Source organism: Neomonachus schauinslandi, chromosome 11 (assembly GCF_002201575.2).
Source record: "Neomonachus schauinslandi chromosome 11, ASM220157v2, whole genome shotgun sequence".
NCBI lineage: Eukaryota > Metazoa > Chordata > Mammalia > Carnivora > Phocidae > Neomonachus > Neomonachus schauinslandi.
In genome coordinates this window covers 51,445,787-51,464,580 of record NC_058413.1, presented here as the reverse complement: position 1 = coordinate 51,464,580, position 18,794 = coordinate 51,445,787, and the positions used below count along the sequence as shown (strand labels likewise).

At 39.1% G+C, this 18,794-nt stretch overlaps 1 protein-coding gene across 1 annotated transcript; it reads left to right on the top strand.

Moving 5' to 3' along the window:
* The first annotated feature begins 3,026 nt into the window (after positions 1 to 3,026).
* LOC110593452 (olfactory receptor 52K1-like) lies at positions 3,027 to 3,973 on the top strand. The gene is given in 2 exon segments (XM_021704719.2): positions 3,027 to 3,681; positions 3,684 to 3,973. Coding segments are annotated over 2 exon segments (945 nt in total).
* The last annotated feature ends 14,821 nt before the right edge of the window (positions 3,974 to 18,794 follow it).

Below are 18,794 nucleotides of genomic sequence, written 5' to 3'. Positions count from 1 at the left end.
ATTAAATGAGAGATGAGGAAGCAGAGATCAAATATAGTCAAGTTTTTATACAAGTTGTGCTGTGAAGGGGAATCGAGGTAAGGGGTTGTTAGATGAAAGAGATAAAGCCAAAGACTACATGATGGTGCTGATGTTAATCAAGATAAACATTGTAGAAAGGGGGGCAGATAGAAATGACAAATGGCACATGCAGAATGCTTCACAGTTTACGAGGCCTATTCTCATAGGATTCCGTCTTTCCTCACATTAAAACTTGGCGAGATGGTCATGGGAAGTATAGTTATTGCCTTTAGTTATAGGTCAAGAAGCTAAAACTTTAAAAATATCAGAGATTAATGTTAGTTTCTGCTGGTAGACTGACGACACAATCGTTGCTTGAGACTAAGTCTAGATTCTAAAACTTTCCCCTATACCATGGTGAGGAGTTAGAGTTTTATTTTTTTAACTTGAACATGCTGGGTTTGAACTGTCTGTGGAACAACAAGGTAGAGGCAGAATATAGTGATTTAAGACATTGGATTTGAAGTCAGGAAACCAGAGTTCTCAAAGTTCAAGCTTAATATTTGATATTTTCCGAACATGTGATTATCAGTAAGTAACTTCACTTCTAGTTTTCTCAATTTAAAAAAATGCCCATATTTACTGAGCATTTTATATTCTAGATTTGTGCTAATGGTTATTTTTATTTTTAAAATTAATTTTTTCTAGTTTTGAGATATAATTGACATAGAATTGTATTAGTTTGAGGTGTTTGACAATGATTTGATAGATGTATATATTGCAAAATGGTTACCACAATAAGTCTAGTTAGCATTCATCACCTCACATAGCTATGATATTTTTCTGGTGATGAGAACTTTTAGGATCTACTTTCTTTGCAACTTTCAAATATATGCTATAGTATTAACTATAGTCACCATGCTGTACAGAACATTCCTAGGACTTAAAACTGGAAGTTTGTACCTTTTGACTACCTTCACCTATTTCTTCCACCCCTAGCAGCCACAAATCTGTTTTGTTTCTGAGTTTGTTTTTTTTTTCTTTTATTTTTTCTTTTATTTTTATTCTTATGTTAATCCCCATACATTACATCATTAGTTTTAGATGAAGTGTTCCATGATTCATTGTTTGTGCATAACACCCAGTGCTCCATGCAGAATGTGCCCTCCTCAATACCCACCACCAGGCTAACCCATCCTCCCACCCCCCTCCCCTCTAGAACCCTGTTTGTTTTTCAGAGTCCATCGTCTCTCTGAGTTTGTTTTTAAAAGTCTTAATTCCAGTGTAGCTAACATAGTATTCGATTAGTTTCAGGTGTACAATATTGTGATTCAACAATTCCATATATGACTCAGTGCTCATCAAGATACTCCCAATCCCCTTCACCTATTTCACCTATCCCCCACCTACTTCCCCCCTGGTATTTGTTCACTATAGTTAAGAGTCTTTTTTGCTTTGTCTTTTCCCCCCTTTGTTCATTTGTTTTGTTTCTTAAATTCCACATATGAGTGAAATCATATGGCGTTTGTCTTTCTCTGGCTTATTTCACTTAACATTATACTCTAGATCCATCCATGTTTTTGCAAATGGCAAGATTTCATTGTTTTTTATGGCTGAATAATATTCTATTGTGTATATACACCACATCTTCTTTATCCATTTGTCTATTGTTGGACACTTGGGCTACTTCCCTAATTTAGCTATTATAAATAATGTTGCAATAAACAGGGGCATGTATCCCTTTGAATTAGTGTTTTGTATTCTTTAGGTAAATACCCAGTACTATGATTATAGGATCATAGGGTAGTTCTATTTTTAATTTTTTGATGAATTTCTATGCTGTTTTCCAGAGTGGGCTGCACCAGTTTGCATTCCCACCAATAGCACATGAGGGTTCCTTTTTCTATCAGTTCATTTCTTTTAAGATTAAACATAAAAGTGAGATCATACAATATTTATCTGACTTATTTTACTTAGCATAATGCTCTCAAATTCCATCTATGCTGCTACAAATGGTAAGATTTCCTTCTTTATGACTGAATAATATTCCTGTGTGTATCACATTTTCTTTATTCATTCATCCATTGTGACAATTGTTTCTACAATATTTCCATTCTCAGAAGAAACCTTTAAAATATAAACTGAGAAAAAAGAGAAGGAAGCACAGATCAAAATTCTGGGAAACAAATGTTTAAGCTTTTTCAAAGAGAATGATAAAAGGGATAAAAAGGAGATAGAAAGATAAAGGATTCCAGAAGGAAAAAGAATGGTGTGAAGTTCAGAGGTCAGTCTTGCAAAAAGGTGGGAGTGGAGGAGCTCTTCCTCTGAATGTCCTGGATACTAGAAAGAAAAGTGGGTGAAGGTAGAAGTACGCAGAAATGGAAGTTAAATTTAGGTGAAGGAAAACAATGATAGGTCTTTCCATGCTCTCAAGTTGGCTGGAAATATGGCTTTAGTTGGTGAGATTGCTGAGCATCAAATAAAGACCTATGGAATCCCTGGTAGGGAAAAATTTATAGAACTTGGAGGAAAGTGAATTTTTAGAAGGTGCTAAGTCTTAATTATCTTTCATACAGCCAAGATAGACATCTAAAGGAGAGAGACACTCCTTTCATAATTAGAGATGCAGCTTGAGTTTGGAGACAACAGGAAGACAGTGAATGTCTTTGGTAAGATTGAAAATAGCAGGGATCTACATCTTTTACAAAGTGGTCCTGGGCCACACAAAGACCACAGAAAGCTCTTCTTCCACTCAATTCCTCAATGAAGATTGCCTGTGATACTAGCTCAATTGGTATTTAATGTTCTGATTACCTAATGATTTTTAAGTACATTGAGGGCAGAGATCATGTATGTTTCATAATGTATATTAGGATTATTTTCTAATTGAAGATCTAGAAATGAGATCAAGGGCTAATCCTTCCATGTGAATGGTCAGAGTTTGAAATTGAATGCTATAATTATGCTGACACTGGATATTTTCTGGAAGAGCCCTGTGGAAGTAGACAATAGGAAGAAAATTTCCAATGGCCATGTCAGCCTCCAATATCACCTCAACCCATCCGGCAGTCTTTGTGTTGATGGGGATCCCAGGCCTGGAGCACCTACATAACTGGATCTCCATTCCGTTCTGCTCAGCTTATACTTTAGCCCTGCTAAGCAACTGCACCCTCCTCTTCATTATTCAGACTGATGCAGCCCTTCATGAGCCCATGTACCTCTTTCTGGCCATGTTGGCAGCCATTGATCTGGTCCTCTCTTCTACAACACTTCCCAAAATGTTAGCTATTTTTTGGTTCAGAGATCGGGAGATCAGCTTCTATGGCTGTCTGGTCCAGATGTTCTTTCTCCATTCCTTCTCTATCATGGAGTCAGCAGTGCTGCTGGCCATGGCCTTTGACTGCTATGTGACCATCTGTAAGCCACTGCACTACGCTATGGTGCTGACTGGGCCCCTTACCACCAAGATTGGCATGGCTGCTGTGGCTCAGGCTGTGACACTAATGACTCCACTCCCCTTTCTGCTCAAAGGCTTCCACTACTGCCGAGGCCCCATGATTGCCCACTGCTACTGTGAGCACATCGCCATGGTAAGGCTGGCCTGTGGGGATACTTGCTTCAACAATGTCTATGGCATTGCTGTGGCCATGTTTATAGCGGTGTTGGACCTGCTGTTTGTTATCCTTATATCTTCATCCTTCGGGCAGTTCTACAGCTTGCCTCTCAGGAGGCCCACTACAAGGCCTTTGGGACATGTGTGTCTCACATAGGTGCCATATTGTCCACCTACACGCCTGTGGTCATCTCCTCAGTCATGCACCGTGTGGCTCGCCAGGCTGCCCCTCATGTCCACATACTCCTTGCTATTTTCTATCTTCTTTTTCCACCCATGATCAACCCCATCATCTATGGTGTCAAGACCAAGCAGATTCGTGATCATGTGCTCAGTCTATTCTGGAGAAAGAATGTGTAGTAACATACTGTCTTCTTTACCTACCAGTTCAGTACTGAGTGGATATTGGATTGAGGTGGAGAGGAAACATCTTAAGTAGGAAAATTGTAATCTCCATGTTTGGCAATTCTTTAGTATGACAAGGAAAATGAGGTTTCATTCCTCACAGATCTAGTCAGATCAAACTTTAGCCTGTCTGATAGCAGAGATTTGACCCTATTCTCATAGACTCATCACATGATTAAGGAAAACAAAGAAGCTTCCCAAATGCTACTGTCATCTGGATGAAAGAGAACAGGAATATTGGCTGAGATTGGCACAAGAAGTTGAGGTTTTGGTGAACTCTTCACCTAGACTATGAATGAGGAATTGAACCACAAATTTTGTGACCCAAAGGACAACACCTCTTCTAGTACTAAAACTGCTTCCATATCTTTTCTAAATGGCATCTAGTCTTCTGCCACTCTATTAACCTACTACCACACAATGTTATGGGCTCTACATTTGGATAGATCTACTTTTTTAAAAAAGAGTTATCTATTTATTTGAGAATGAGAGAGAGAGAGAGAGAGCAGGGGGAGGTGAGGGGCAGAGGGAGAGGGCGAGAGAGTCCCAAGCAGGCTCAGCATAGAGCCCAATGCTGGGCTCTATCCCCCAATCCCAAGACCCCGAGACCATGACCTTAGCTGAAACCAAGAGTCGGATGCTTAACCAACTGTGCCACCCAGGAGCCCCTGAACAACTACACTTCTAAGCAGACTTATTTCTTCCATTAAGTCAGTAGGAGTCAGAAAAGAAGTCCAAGGAACTAACAGCCAATTCCTTTGTTGAACATTTAGCAAAAGAGTCTTCTGACATCCTTTTATGTAAATTCACATCCTGTAAGTAACTTTTCATGTGCATATGTGCATATGTATTTTTCTAGAAAAAAACCCCACTTAGTAAAATTTATTGAATGAAGAGCTGAATACCATCTTTGAGCTATGTAATATGGAAACAAAGATTAATGCCCTTTCCTTTTGAAGTTGAGACTTCTGAAGCTAAAGAAAAGTTAAAATATATAGTTGCAGTAGACTGTATTATTGTTCACAGATATTTACTCTCCCATCCCTCTACCATGGAGGGGAATTTTCTCACTCTTGGAATGTTAAATCTTGCTATGTGACTTCCTTCAGCCAGTGGAATTTGAGTGGTCTTAAAATATTTCACAATAATAAACTTCAAAATGTGTTCATGTAGCTTGGCCTAGTCTGTCTTGTTTTTTGCCTGTGTTAAAAGAATGAGCATGTCCAAGGACAGAATTTTTCCTTCAGCCTAGACCAAGAGCCTCTGACTGTTCCCTGAGCTAACCCAGACTCTTGCTTGGTTTTCCTCAGTAGAGATGGGGCACTGTGCATGATAGATTAGATTACTATTCAAAAAATATTCCCTCTCCCAGAGTGTAAAACCTCACTGACTATGGGGTTGGCTATCTGCACCAATGGGGCATTAGCAGATGTGGTGCAAGCAGAGGCTTGAAATTTGCTTGTGCAATGGGGTTTGCCGTCTTCTGATTCTGCTGCACCATAAGGATATACCCTGGTTAGCCCATTTGTCCAATGAGGAAGAGGAAAAAGTGGAGAACTGCATGATCAACTTGAAGCAGAGCCTTACAACCAAACCCACCTTGGGTCAGCAGATTCCCCAGCTGACTTGTGGATGGATAAGCAAATCCAGTTGATACCAGCACAGTCATCTCAGCCAATCTCCAGATGTGTGAAAGATACATTTTTATTGTTACATGCCACAAATATTGTGGGTATTTTTTTCCACAGTACATTCTGGAAACTAATTATCTGTCATTGTTATTTAGTAAACTGAATGTAGTAAATGGATTAAGTAAGTATTTCCAGGCTGCAAGATCTGATTTGTCCTTATGTTTGGTGCAGAAATGAAATTGCCTTTCAGGTGATACTCCTACCCTCCACAGAGAATGATTTTATCCAACATATAAGTCTAGTAGCATATGAAATCAATTACTATGTAATAAACTATGGTCTGCATGGCTAGCTTTACTCAAATAGTCAAAGGTGAGTTATTTCTTATCATGAATTAATACTATGTGCTTAGATGGAGCACAGCAGTATGAGAATACATGCATGCTATTTTTAGAGTTGAAGTTTTACAGTTACATAAATGATACAAGAGGATATGGAAAATGTGTGCTAATTCAAACTTAATCATAACACTTCCAACAATTCTTGCACCCTAGTTCTGGATTTTCTGGAGCCTGAGTAATTGTAAGTTGTCCCAACAATGCCTCTGCATGGATCCTTGACTGAACCAGACATAGTGTTACCTAGGGTAGCCCCCAAACCCATTGATAGCTTAGAATGGCCAATTGACAGAGTTAGAATGCAGATGAACATAAAAAAAGAAGACAAGCTTCACCCAACATTTTAACAAGCAATATTAGAAATAAGCACAATTCCTTGAATTTCAAGTAGTGTTTTGTTCAGGATGCTTCTGTATCACCATTGTGCCTGTTATATCCCTTTATTGTATTTTTTAATCTGATATTGTACATTTCATCTGATATTGTAATTTTCATAGGTAAGTGTATATATATTTTATCTCAGATATTGTAATTTTCTTCTTTGAAAGTTTGATTTAGGCATTTTTAAAATATCTTTGATGCCTCTAAACATGCTCAATCTTTCCTCTAGCTTCTTAAACAAATATAAATGTATTCTGTATATTCAATATCCTTATATACTAATTTTATCTGCACCTTTTTAAAAATTTGTTTTGATTTTTCTTATGTGTATTTCCTGATAACTTTTGGTTGAACACCAGATAAGTTGAATTTTACTTTTGGGTACTGGATACTTCTGTATTTTATATATATATGTTCTTGAGCTTTGTTCTGGGTCATGGTTAAGTTGTTGGAAACCATTTCATCCTTTAGGTTTTGCTTTCAGGCTTTGTCAGGACCAGAGCTGCTTTTAGTTTAGGCTTAATTTGTTACTACTACTGAGTAAAAGCATTTTTGGAAAAAAAAAAGTCTGATGACTCATGAGGATTTCTACTCTGGCTTGTAGGAACAAGAACTATTCCCAGCCTGGTGTGAGAACTGGAGATTTTTTTCCTCTAGTATTCTGGGGTGGTCTTTCCCTAAGTTTCAGGTAATTTTCTCCCAAGTAAGCACTAAATGGTACTCAGATGAAGACTGCAGATCTCCAGTGCATTTTCTCTCTTCTCTGATATTCCAACCTATGAGCTCTAGTTCCCTTGGATATTTATGTTTGACATATTATTTGGGGTGCCACATGTGTGAAATTAGAGGTCTGATTTTTTTAAGAGTATGTGATCACCTAAGTAGATAGAACAAGTCAAAAAACATAGCCAGATCCTGGCATTTTTTTAAAAAAAGGATTTATTTGTTTTGAGTGCAAGAGTGAGCAGAGCAGGAAGGGGCAGAAGGAGAAGGAAAGAGAATCTTAAGCAGGCTCCATACTCAGCATGCAGCTCAACACAGGGCTCAGTCTCATGACCCTGAGATCATGACCTGAGCCAAAACCAAGAGTTGGTTGCTCAACCAACTGAGCCACCCAGGTGCACCTGGATCCTGGCATTTCTACCTCCATGGAATAGAACAAAAGTCAAGAATGACATGAAAACAGGAGTGGTCCTCAGAATATTAAGAAATACCAAGTTGGATAAAAGACTGGAGAAGACATGAAGTGGTAGAATGTCCATAAACTATAGAAGATGTTAAAGTTGTACATATATCATCTTGTGTATTACAAAACCCCTAATTGTCTAAAAAGGATGGTCTGCAAAATAGGAGCACAAAATGGCCTACTCAGGTAGAGAAAAATGTTAGAATTTTCATTTTTTCCTATTTTCTTCAGCCTTTTAATATTTACATTATTGTAGGTTTTATAATATAAAATATAACGGTATGTGGTGGTTAAGTACATATTTCATAGGTTATGTACACTTATATAAATACAATAATCAATGTGTCTAATATTTGCATATGTGTAAGTATATATACACACGCATGTAAATGATCAAATTTATAGTCTACTGACTTGGATTTCCTAGGTCAACTCCAGCCATTTGTACCTCTTTCTTGGGGAAGGATGTTCTGGTTTCTGCTCTAATCCTGACATTAAATCCCTCCCTCATCCCAGGAATGGCACTTGGTCTATGTTTCAAGTAGTTTTGACACCAAGTAGAATTGAATTCTTACCCACCTGTGTTTGGGAAGTGAGTTAGAGACAGAGAGACCAACCTTACAAGGACCAGACTGAAGAATGGGCCTCGCTGCTACCCTCAGTATAGCATCACCTCCACAGATGACACGACTAAAGTCCAAGGATCTGAGCTCTCCCTTGGGTAGGACTCCAGTTTGGGAGATGTCTAGTCAATTTTGGTAGATGAGTTCCTGTAATGCTGAGACCTCCCTCTGAGAATGTTGTTGGTTGGTCCTGGCTTTGTGTCCCTTCTTAGTTCTGAAGCTTTTTGTGAAACTGGCACTGTAAAAACAATTTTTAAGACAAATGCAATAATTTACAGAGAAAGGAGGATGATGTAAAGTTTGACTGTTAAAGGAGATCTTGTCCTTATTTTAAACAGATGGGTATCAAAATATTTCTATAATACTGATTACATTTAAAAGTTTGATATAGCAGTTTTATTTTAAAATACCAATATTTAATGTAATCCAGGAATTATATATTTGAATTAGATGACAAAAATTCTAGATGTTAACTTCATTTTGAAAAATTACATATCTCTTTATGCAGTTATGGAGTTCACTGACAAGAAGTTGGAGAATCTCTTCTCTAAAGCACATATGCAGACCCTAGTGTTTGACTTGAAACTTCCAGAATGGGCAGGATTTGAATGGATCTATTTTCATTCTAGAAATGCAAATCAAATACCTTAGCTTCCACTTCAGGACTGTATTGTGATTTTACCAGTCTCAATCCCTAATGATGTTAAGCACTAGCTGAGGAACTAATATGTGCATGGCAATGTCAGCTTATAGATAAGTATGAAAATATTTGATCCTTAATAATGATTGCTAAGTCCATTGTTAGCACTTGGATTGGGCTATAACAAACAGCTGTCTGTGACCCTAAGGTTTTTTTCCTGAAGACTTAAGACCGTAACATCTTAATTGTATCAAGTTATAAAATACCTGGATGATATGTAATTTGATCATCTCATCCATCTGAACTTAAAGAAATTCATGCATTCGTAAATTCATTCATTTATCCATCTATCTATCCAAACATTTGTTGATGCCTTAAATATATTATGGGTGATATTTTTGTACTCATGAATTACAGGATCAGAACAATAGGGCAGTGTGATGGACTCATATCAAAGAAACTTGAATGCTAGGAGCTAGAACCATGGTCTCTTCAGCACCCAATTTGTAACAACCCATTCTGCCCTAATTCTGTCCTATCATCTGCTTAAACCTTTTTTTTAAAAATTATATTCAGTTAGCCAACATATAGTAGTACATCATTAATTTTTATAGCTTGGTTTTTTTGATGACTGCTCAAAGTTTTGCCCAAGAATTAGTTTGGAGTCTAAGTGCAGTCTATTTGATGACTGACACCTTGCTTCTTCCAGTCTCCTGACTTTGGTTGGCCTTCTTCTAAGCTTCTGCCATTACCAGCAATATCACCCACAGGAAAGGGAGTGTGTAGTTATATGAATGGAAGGAAGATGTTTGGATCCTGAATCCTCAGAAATGGAAATTTCTATCCTCATGCAATAGGAGATAGAAATCACAGAAAGTTGAGTCTGCTGAAAGATCCTTAATGAAATATTGCTCCCATATCTGGTGCTCATAGGCTTGTAAAAGTTCCATTCCTGTCTTCCCTTGGTAAACAGACTGTTTTTCAATTTAGGACCTAATAAAAGAGCTTAGGTATCATCTTCTAAAATCTTATTTTACAAATGCCAACAAAATTTCCAAATTACTAGGTAAAAATCTCATTCAAGGTAATAAAGTCATTGGTACTCTAATATCTGTGTTTTTTAAAATAGTCATAAAATGGTATAGCTTGATTTTGTAGAACATTATTTTCACACAAAGTCGTTAATTCAGAAACCTAAAAGTTTAGGGAGGCTTGGGAAGATTCAGATTGGTGAAGCTGCCAGTCAAGAAGATATTTCTCTTATGTAAGACTATATTGTTAATCCAGAAAGGGCCTTGAAAGATAATGAGGCACACAAGAGAGGGTGTGCCTGAATAAGAAAATATGGGAGAATTACCTGTACCAATAGTGTCTTGGTTTGGGCCTAGAAGCCTTAAAACAAGCTAGTGTTCATAAATTTGTCATGTAGCTCTAGGAAGAACTGATGAGAGTTAAGACAGGAACAGGAATACTATATTTTCTGTTGATCCATGATTCAAAATAGAATTATTTGAAGCTGAACTGTCTAGAAACAGATGACAGTAAGTGAGCCTGATATACTTTGAGGCACTTGCCTTAAACTACAGCAGCCAGCAGGACCTCCAATTAAACCAAATCACTCCATTGGATGATTCTTCTTTCTTGGTTATTTGTTCACCTCAACAGAAGATGGCCCAGCAGAGGGAGTGGTAGTACAGCGATAGCATGGTGGTGAGAGCAGATCTCAGATACACTGGTGGAACCAAGTTTCAAATCCAGGTCAATGAGCCTTCATGAAATTAAATGACTTCTCCAAAGCCAGTTGCCTCACTTTCAAAATAGTGTAGTATCTATATAGGAGGGTTTGAGGATTTAATTAGTTAACCTATATAAAGTAACCTATATACTCAGGTTTGTATCTGGCACACACACACAAAAAAGATGTTTAATAAATGTTGGTTGTGACGACACTAAATCCCATTTTAAGGATTCCTCTAGTAGCCTTGTAATCTCTCAAGTATAGGAAATATCTTAATGCCATAGATCCTCTCCCCAGAGCCCTGTGGTGCAATAACTCATGTCCCAAGTCTGTTAAACTTTTATCTTAGCTTTTGTTCTAGTCCCAGAGTAAAACATTTCTCTATTAGTGAGCTATCCTAACCCTATGAATAATTCTTATTGCCAACAGGAGTGGTGAAAAAGATGAAATGAATTGTTGAAGAGGTTCTACCTGTACTAAAAAGGTACATAGCATAGTTCTGACTTTGGATTTTCTTTCCTACCTTAGAATGGATGAGGGTGGATAGAGAAAGAAACCTGATATATCAGTTACGGTTTGATCAGGGAGGCAGAACCACTATGAATGATATAGAATAAGGGATTGATTATAAGGATTAGACCTTAAGCAATTAGGGGAGCTGGCAAACTATAATGGAAGACTATGAGTCTGAAGTGGCCCTATAGTTCAGCAGGACCAACACTCAGGAAGAAAATCTGGATGTGGATTATAAAAGTAGAGTAGGGATAAGCATCTCCCAAGGATGAACTGGAACCTACAGAGGAAGCCTAGAATCCACATCTCACTCACTGCCTCCAGCCTTTACAATGCAGGTGACTGGCAGAAGGAGCTGCCTTTCACCATTGAGCTGAACACACACTTGGCCCAGGATCTGGAGAAATGGAAGGTGATGTGGCAGGAGATGAAGGAATTATGAGCTCAGCTGCTACTCCATGCCCATAAGGTGAGCCCATACATCAGGGAAAAAAGGAGGAGCTACAGCAGCACCTGGCACTCTACATACCTTTAGAAAATAATGGTTGCTGTTTCACTTCTGCTTTCCAATCTCACAGATATGGGCCCTCCCACTAACCCTAAACAGGAACCTCACAGGGAAAGGAGTTCTGAGAAACAGTTCCAGCTTGGCCAGGAAGACATAGTACACTGCCCTAACATTAGATGCATCTGAGAAATCTTGGACAAATCAAATTGAGAATAACATTAGCTCCTGAGTGAAAATCTACCTGCCTATTTAACTATATCATATATCTGTCTATCTAATCTTCCTGTAGCACACAGTGAGATGCTTATATCCCTTGAATAATTAGGTCTCAACTCTGAATCACTTTCATATCCATCCAACTTTAACAAATCAGGATTGGACCAGAAAATATTCCTTGAAAAGGAGTCCATGTCAAGATTCTAATTCAATTGTGAGTAACATAATAAATTTTATACTTGGCTGATGTTGGTTCCATTTGAATCAAGTGAGCAAGTGAGTAAAATTTAACAACCATATTATGCCCCCAAGGAGGGGGGGATATTTCCTCCCAAGGAGGAAATTTGTGCTGATCAGGCAAGATTTCCAGAAATATAGACCCCTAGATCTTAGGCTTTTATTTCTAGATATTTTGCAGAGTCACTTCTCAAGCTCAATTCTAGAATTCTCAATTCGAGAATCCAATCATAGAAGAATATCAGGAGAGCCAGGGCTTTCTACTATGCCTTTCTAGCAGGACAAAGATTCTTGGCTTTTAAGTTCAAAAGCCTTGATCCAGAAAGATGAAAGATTTATAAGGGTATCTGATCTGGCAGAACTGGTTTTTCTTTTTGGATTTAGATTAGGTTAGGTACAAAGACCCTGTGTGCCCGGCAGGAAGAAGGATATTGATTAGAGCTACTCCATTAGCTGAGACTCCCAAGGCTCAGAGTGGTGTGGAAGTGGTCCTGAGGCAAGTGAGAGAAAGAAGTTGGCTGAAAGAAAGTAAGAGTGATCACTCTGGCCAGTTTGCACACAGCCCTGCTACTGGGATGAAGGGATGAGAATTAGAAGGATACAGAGGAGACAATCCCTGCCAGGGTCCTGTGGAGATGTGATTGTAATCTCAGTGGATCGACAGCACTAGAGAATCTAGTAGGAGATGGTCATTTCCCATGGTCACAATGTGAAGAACCATCATAAATATAGCACAAGATGTATTTAGGGTCAGAGGCCAGGTGAGGAATAAGGAAGGAGATAGTCTTCTCCTATGTGATTGCCATGATGGCAATCTTATAGGAACACACCCATTCCCTAGTGCAGTTTTAAATTTAACACAAGGTAGAAGGTGACAGAAAAACTTCCAGGGGACTTTTAAAACCTGTATCAGGACCTGAGAGGAAAAGATGGTGGAGGAGTAGGGGCCCCTATTCCTGAATTGAGCTGGATATCTACCAGACCACTCTGAACACCCACAAAATCAGCCTGAGATGTAAGAAGATATATATCTGGATCTCTGCAAACAGAATATCACAGGCAGTTGGTTTCGAGGTATGAAGCGGGGAGCCATGATTCCGTGGGCAGATACTGGAAGATAAACAGAGGGGGGAGGGGGCCCTGGGGATCCTTCACCACCAGTGAGCGAAAGCCTCCCGTGCTGGGGACCGGGCACAAACTTGCAGACCGGTAGCAGTGGGGAAAGCACTTTAGGGCAAAAAAAAAAAAAAAAGAAAAAAAGATGTTTAATAAATGATAGTTGTATCATTTGAAACCTGGAGCGGCAGGGCCACACATGCAAACTGGAGGCGGCTGGTGGTTTTAGAAATGCAAAGGGCAGAGACGTACCCCCAGACCCGACCTGGAGGCAAGGACTGTGAGCCCTGCTGAGGGGTGCACAACACAGGATGCTGCAGCTTATAGCAGCACAGACAGAAACGGAGACGGTGTGGCCTGGAGAGCTCACTGACGAACAGACTGCGGTCTCTCTGCTCTGAGGCAGAGGGTTGGAAACAGTCTCTTCTGCTCTGACTCTTGGAAGAGACGCGGAAAGCCACCAGGGAAAGCCACCAGAGAACAAAAGCCCCCCAAAACTGGTTTTCACTGAGCCCATCCCCCTGCCCAGGGGGCAGGGCAACTCTGCCCAAACAGGGTTGCCTGAGTAACAGCATGGCAGGCCCCTCCCCCAGAAGATAGGCTGGGAGAACAAGAGGTGGACAACCCTAAGGTCCCTATAATACAGGTGCATCTTGCTTGGGTTGTGGATTCTGTACATTCCCTCAACCACCCCTCAACAGAATGACTAGGAGGAAGAACCCCCAAAATAGGAAAGACTCAGAGACTGTGACTTCTGCCACAGATTTACAAATGGATACAGATATAACCAAGATGTTGGAAATGGACTTCAGGGTAACATTTATGAAGATGATAGCTAGAATGGAAAAATTGATTAGGGCAACATAGAGTCTCTAAGGGCAGAAATGAAAGCTGAACTGGCAGAAATTAAAAGTGCTATCAGTGAGATCCAATCTAATCTAGAAAAAATCTAACAGCTAGGGTAAGCGAGGCAGAAGAACGAATTAGTGATCTAGAAAACCAATTGATAGAAAAGAAGGAAAAAGAGGAGGCCAGAGAGAAACAGCTCAAAATCCATGAAAACAGAATTAGAGAAATAAGTGACACCATGAAATGTTCCAATATCAGAATTATTGGGATCCCTGAGGGGGTGGAGAGAGAGAGAGGACTAGAAGATATATTTGAGCAAATCATAGCTGAGAACTTCCCTAATCTGGGGAATGAAACATTCGTGTCCTAGAGGCAGAGAGGACCCCTCCCAAGATCAAGGAAAACAGGCCAATGCCCTGGCATGTAATAGTAAAACTTGCAAATCTTAGAACCAAGGAAATCATCTTAAGGGCAGTTACAGGGAAGAGATTCCTTACGTACAGAGGGAGGAATATCAGAATAATGTCAGACCTATCCACAGAGACCTGGCAAGCCAGAAAGGGCTGGCAAGACATATTCAGCGCACTAAATGAGAAGAACATGTAGCCAAGAATACTTTATCCGGCAAGGCTGTCATTTAGAATGGATGGAGAGATGCAGAGCTTCCAAGACCAGCAGAAACTGAAAGAATATGTGACCACTAAGTCGGCCCTGCAAGAAATATTAAGGAGGGGTTCTATAAAAGGAGAAAGACCCCAAGAGTGATATAGAACAGAAATTTACAGAGACAATCTATAGAAACAAGGACTTCACAGGCAACATGATGACAAATTCATATCTTTCAATAATCACTCTCAATGTAAATGACCTAAGTGCTCCCATAAAATGGCACAGGTTACAGATTGGATAAAAAGACAGGACCCATCCATACGCTGTCTACAAGAGACTCATCTTGAACTTAAAGATACATCCAGACTGAAAGTGAAGGAAGAGATCCATCTTCCATGCCAACAGACCTCAAAAGAAAGCTGGGGTAGCAATTCTTATATCAGACAAATTAGATTTTAAGCTAAAGACTGTAGTTAGAGACACAGAAGGGCACTATATCATTCTTAAAGGGTCTATCCAACAAGAAGATCTAACAATTGTAAATATCTATGCCCCCAACATGGGAACAGCCAACTACATAAGCCAACTGTTAACCAAAATAAAGAGTCATATTGATAATAATACATTAATTGTAGGAGACCTCAATACTCCACTCTCAGCAATAGACAGATCATCTAAGCAGAAAAATCAACAAAGAAACAAGAGCTTTGAATGACACACTGGACCAGACGGACCTCATAGATATATACAGAACATTCCACCCTAAAACAACAGAATACTCATTCTTCTCGAGTGCACATGGAACTTTCTCCAGAATAGACCACATATTGGGTCACAAATCAGGTCTCAACTGATACCAAAAGACTGAGGTTACTCCCTGCATATTCTCAGACCATAATGCTTTAAAACTGGAACTCAATCACAAGAAAAAATTTGGAAGAAATTCAAACACTTGGAAGCTAAAGGCCACTCTGTTCAAGAATGTTTGGGTCAACCAGGAAATCAAAGAAGAACTTAAACAATTCATGGAAACCAATGAGAATGAAAACACATTGGTCCAAAGCCTGTGGGATACTGCAAAGGCAGTCCTAAGGGAGAAATACATAGCCATCCAAGCCTCACTCAAAAAAATAGAAAAATTCCAAATTCACCAACTAACTTTACACCTTAAGGAACTAGAGAAAAAGCAACAAACAATGCCTAAGCCATGCATTAGAAGAAAAATAATTAAGATTAGAGCAGAGATCAATGAATTTAGAAAGCAGAAGCACAGTAGATCAGATCAATGAAACTAGAAGCTCGTTCTTTGAAAGAATTAATAAGATCGATAAACTACTGGCCAGACTTATCCAAAGGAAAAGAGAAAGGACCCAAATTAATAAAACCATGAATGAAAGGGGAGAGATCACAACTAATACCAAAGAAATTGAAACAATTATTAGAAATTATTATCAACAACTATATGCCAATAAATTAAGCAACCTGGAAGAAATGGATGCCTTCCTGGAAACCTGTAAACTCCCAAGACTGAAACAGGAAGAAATTGACAACCTGAATAGGCCAATAACTAGTAACGAGATTGAAGCAGTGATCAAAAACCTCCGAAAAAACAAGAGTCCAGGGCCTCATGGATCCCCTGGGGAATTCTACCAAGCATTCAAAGAAGAAATAATACCTATTCTCCTGAAGCTGTTTGAAAAAATAGAAACAGAAGGAAAGCTTCCAGACTCATTCTATGAGGCCAGCATTACCTTAATCTCCAAACCAGGCAAAGACCCCATCAAAAAGGAACATTTCAGACTGATATCCCTGATGAATATGGATTCCAAAATCTTCAACAAAATCCTAGCTAATAGGATCCAATAATACATTAAAAGGATCATCCACCACGACCAAGTGGGATTTATTCCCGGGATGCAAGGGTGGTTCAACATTCACAAATCAATCAGTGTGATAGAACACATTAATAAGAGGAGAGAGAAGAACCATATAGTCCTCTCAATTGATGCAGAAAAAGCATTTGACAAAATTCAACATCCTTTCCTGATTAAAACTCTTCAGAGTATAGGGATAGAGGGAACATTCCTCAAGTTCATAAAATCCATCTATGAAAAACCCACAGCGAATATCATCCCCGATGGGGAAAAGCTGAGAGCCTTTCCCTTAAGATCAGGAACACGTCAAGGATGCCCACTCTCACCACTATTGTTCTACATAGTACTAGAAGTCCTAGCAACAGCAATCAGACAAAAAAAGAAATAAAATGTATTCAAATTGGCAAAGAAGAAGTCAAACTCACTCTCTTCACAGATGATAAGATACTTTATGTGGAAAACCCAAAAGACTCCACCCCCAAATTACTAGAGCTCATCCAGCAATTCAGTAATGTGGCAGGATACAAAATCAATGCACAGAAATCAGTTGCTTTCTTATACACTAATAATGCAACTGTAGAAAGAGAAATTAGAGAATCGATTTCATTTACAATAGCACCAAATCCATAAGATACCCCAGAATAAACCTAACCAAAGAGGTAAAGGATCTATACTCTAGGAACTACAGAACACTCATGAAAGAAATTGAACAAGACACAAAAAGATGGAAAACATTCCATGCTCATGGATCAGAAGAATAAACATTGTTAAAATGTCTATGCTACCCAGAGCAATCTATACCTTCAATGCCATCCCGATCAAAATTCCAATGGCATTTTTCAAAGTGCTGGAACAAACAATCCTAAAATTTGTATGGAATCAGAAAAGACCCCGAATCACCAAGGAAATGTTGAAAAAGAAAAACAAATCTGGGGTATCACGTTGTCCCATTTCAAGTTATATTGCAAAGCAGCGATCATCAAGACAGCATGGTACTGGCACAAAACAGACATATAGACCCATGGAACAGAATAGAGAGCCCAGATATGGACCCTCAACTCTATGGTCAAAGAATCTTCGACAAAGCAGGAAAAAATATGCAATGGAAAAAAGACAGTCTCTTCAATAAATGGTGCTGGGAAAATTGGACAGCTATATACAGAAGAATGAAACTTGACCATTCTCCAATACCACACACAAAGTAAACTCAAAATGGATGAAGAACCTCAATGTGAGACAGGAATCCATCCTAGAGGAGAACATAGGCAGTAACATCTTTGACATTGACCACAGCAACTTCTTTCAAGATACATCTCCAAAGGCAAGTGAAACAAAAGCAAAAGTGAACTTTTGGGATTTCATCAAGATAAAAAGCTTCTGCAAAGGAAACAGTCAACAAAACAAAGAGGCAACCCCCAGAATGGGAGAAGATATTTGCAAATGACACTACAGATAAAGGGCTGGTATCCAAGATCTATAAAGAATTTCTCAAACTCAACACCCAAAAAACAAATAATCAAGTCCAAAAATGGGCAGAAGACATGAACAGACACTTCTCTGAAGAAGACATACAAATGGCTAACAGACACATGAAAAAATGTTCATCATCATTAGCCATCAGGCAAATTCAAATCAAAACCACACTGAGATACCACCTTACACCAGTTAGAATGGCAACAACTGACAAGGCAAGAAACAAATGTTGGAGAGGTTGTGGAGAAAGGGGAACCCTCTTACACTGTTGGTGGGAATGCAAGTTGGTACAGCCACTTTGGAAAACAGTGTGGGGGTGCCTCAAAAAATTAAAAATAGAGCTACTCTATCACCCAGCAATTGCACTCCTGGGTATTTACCCCAAAGACACAGATGTCGTGAAAAGAAAGGCCATATGCACCGCAATGTTCATAGCAGCAATGTCCGCAATAGCCAAACTGTGGAAAGAGCTGAGATGCCCTTCAACGGATGAGAGGATAAAGAAGATGTGGTCCATATATACAATGGAATATTACTCAACCATCAGAAAGGATGAATACCCAACTTTTACATCAACATGGATGGGACTGGAGGAGATTATGCTAAGTGAAATAAATCAAGCAGAGAAAGTCAATTATCATATGGTTTCCCTTATTTGTGGAACATAAGGAATAGCACGGAGGACATTAGGAGAAGGAAGGGAAAAATGAAGGGGGGTGGAATTCGGAGGGGGAGATGAACCATGACAGACTATGGACTCTGAGAGACAAACTGAGGGTTTTAG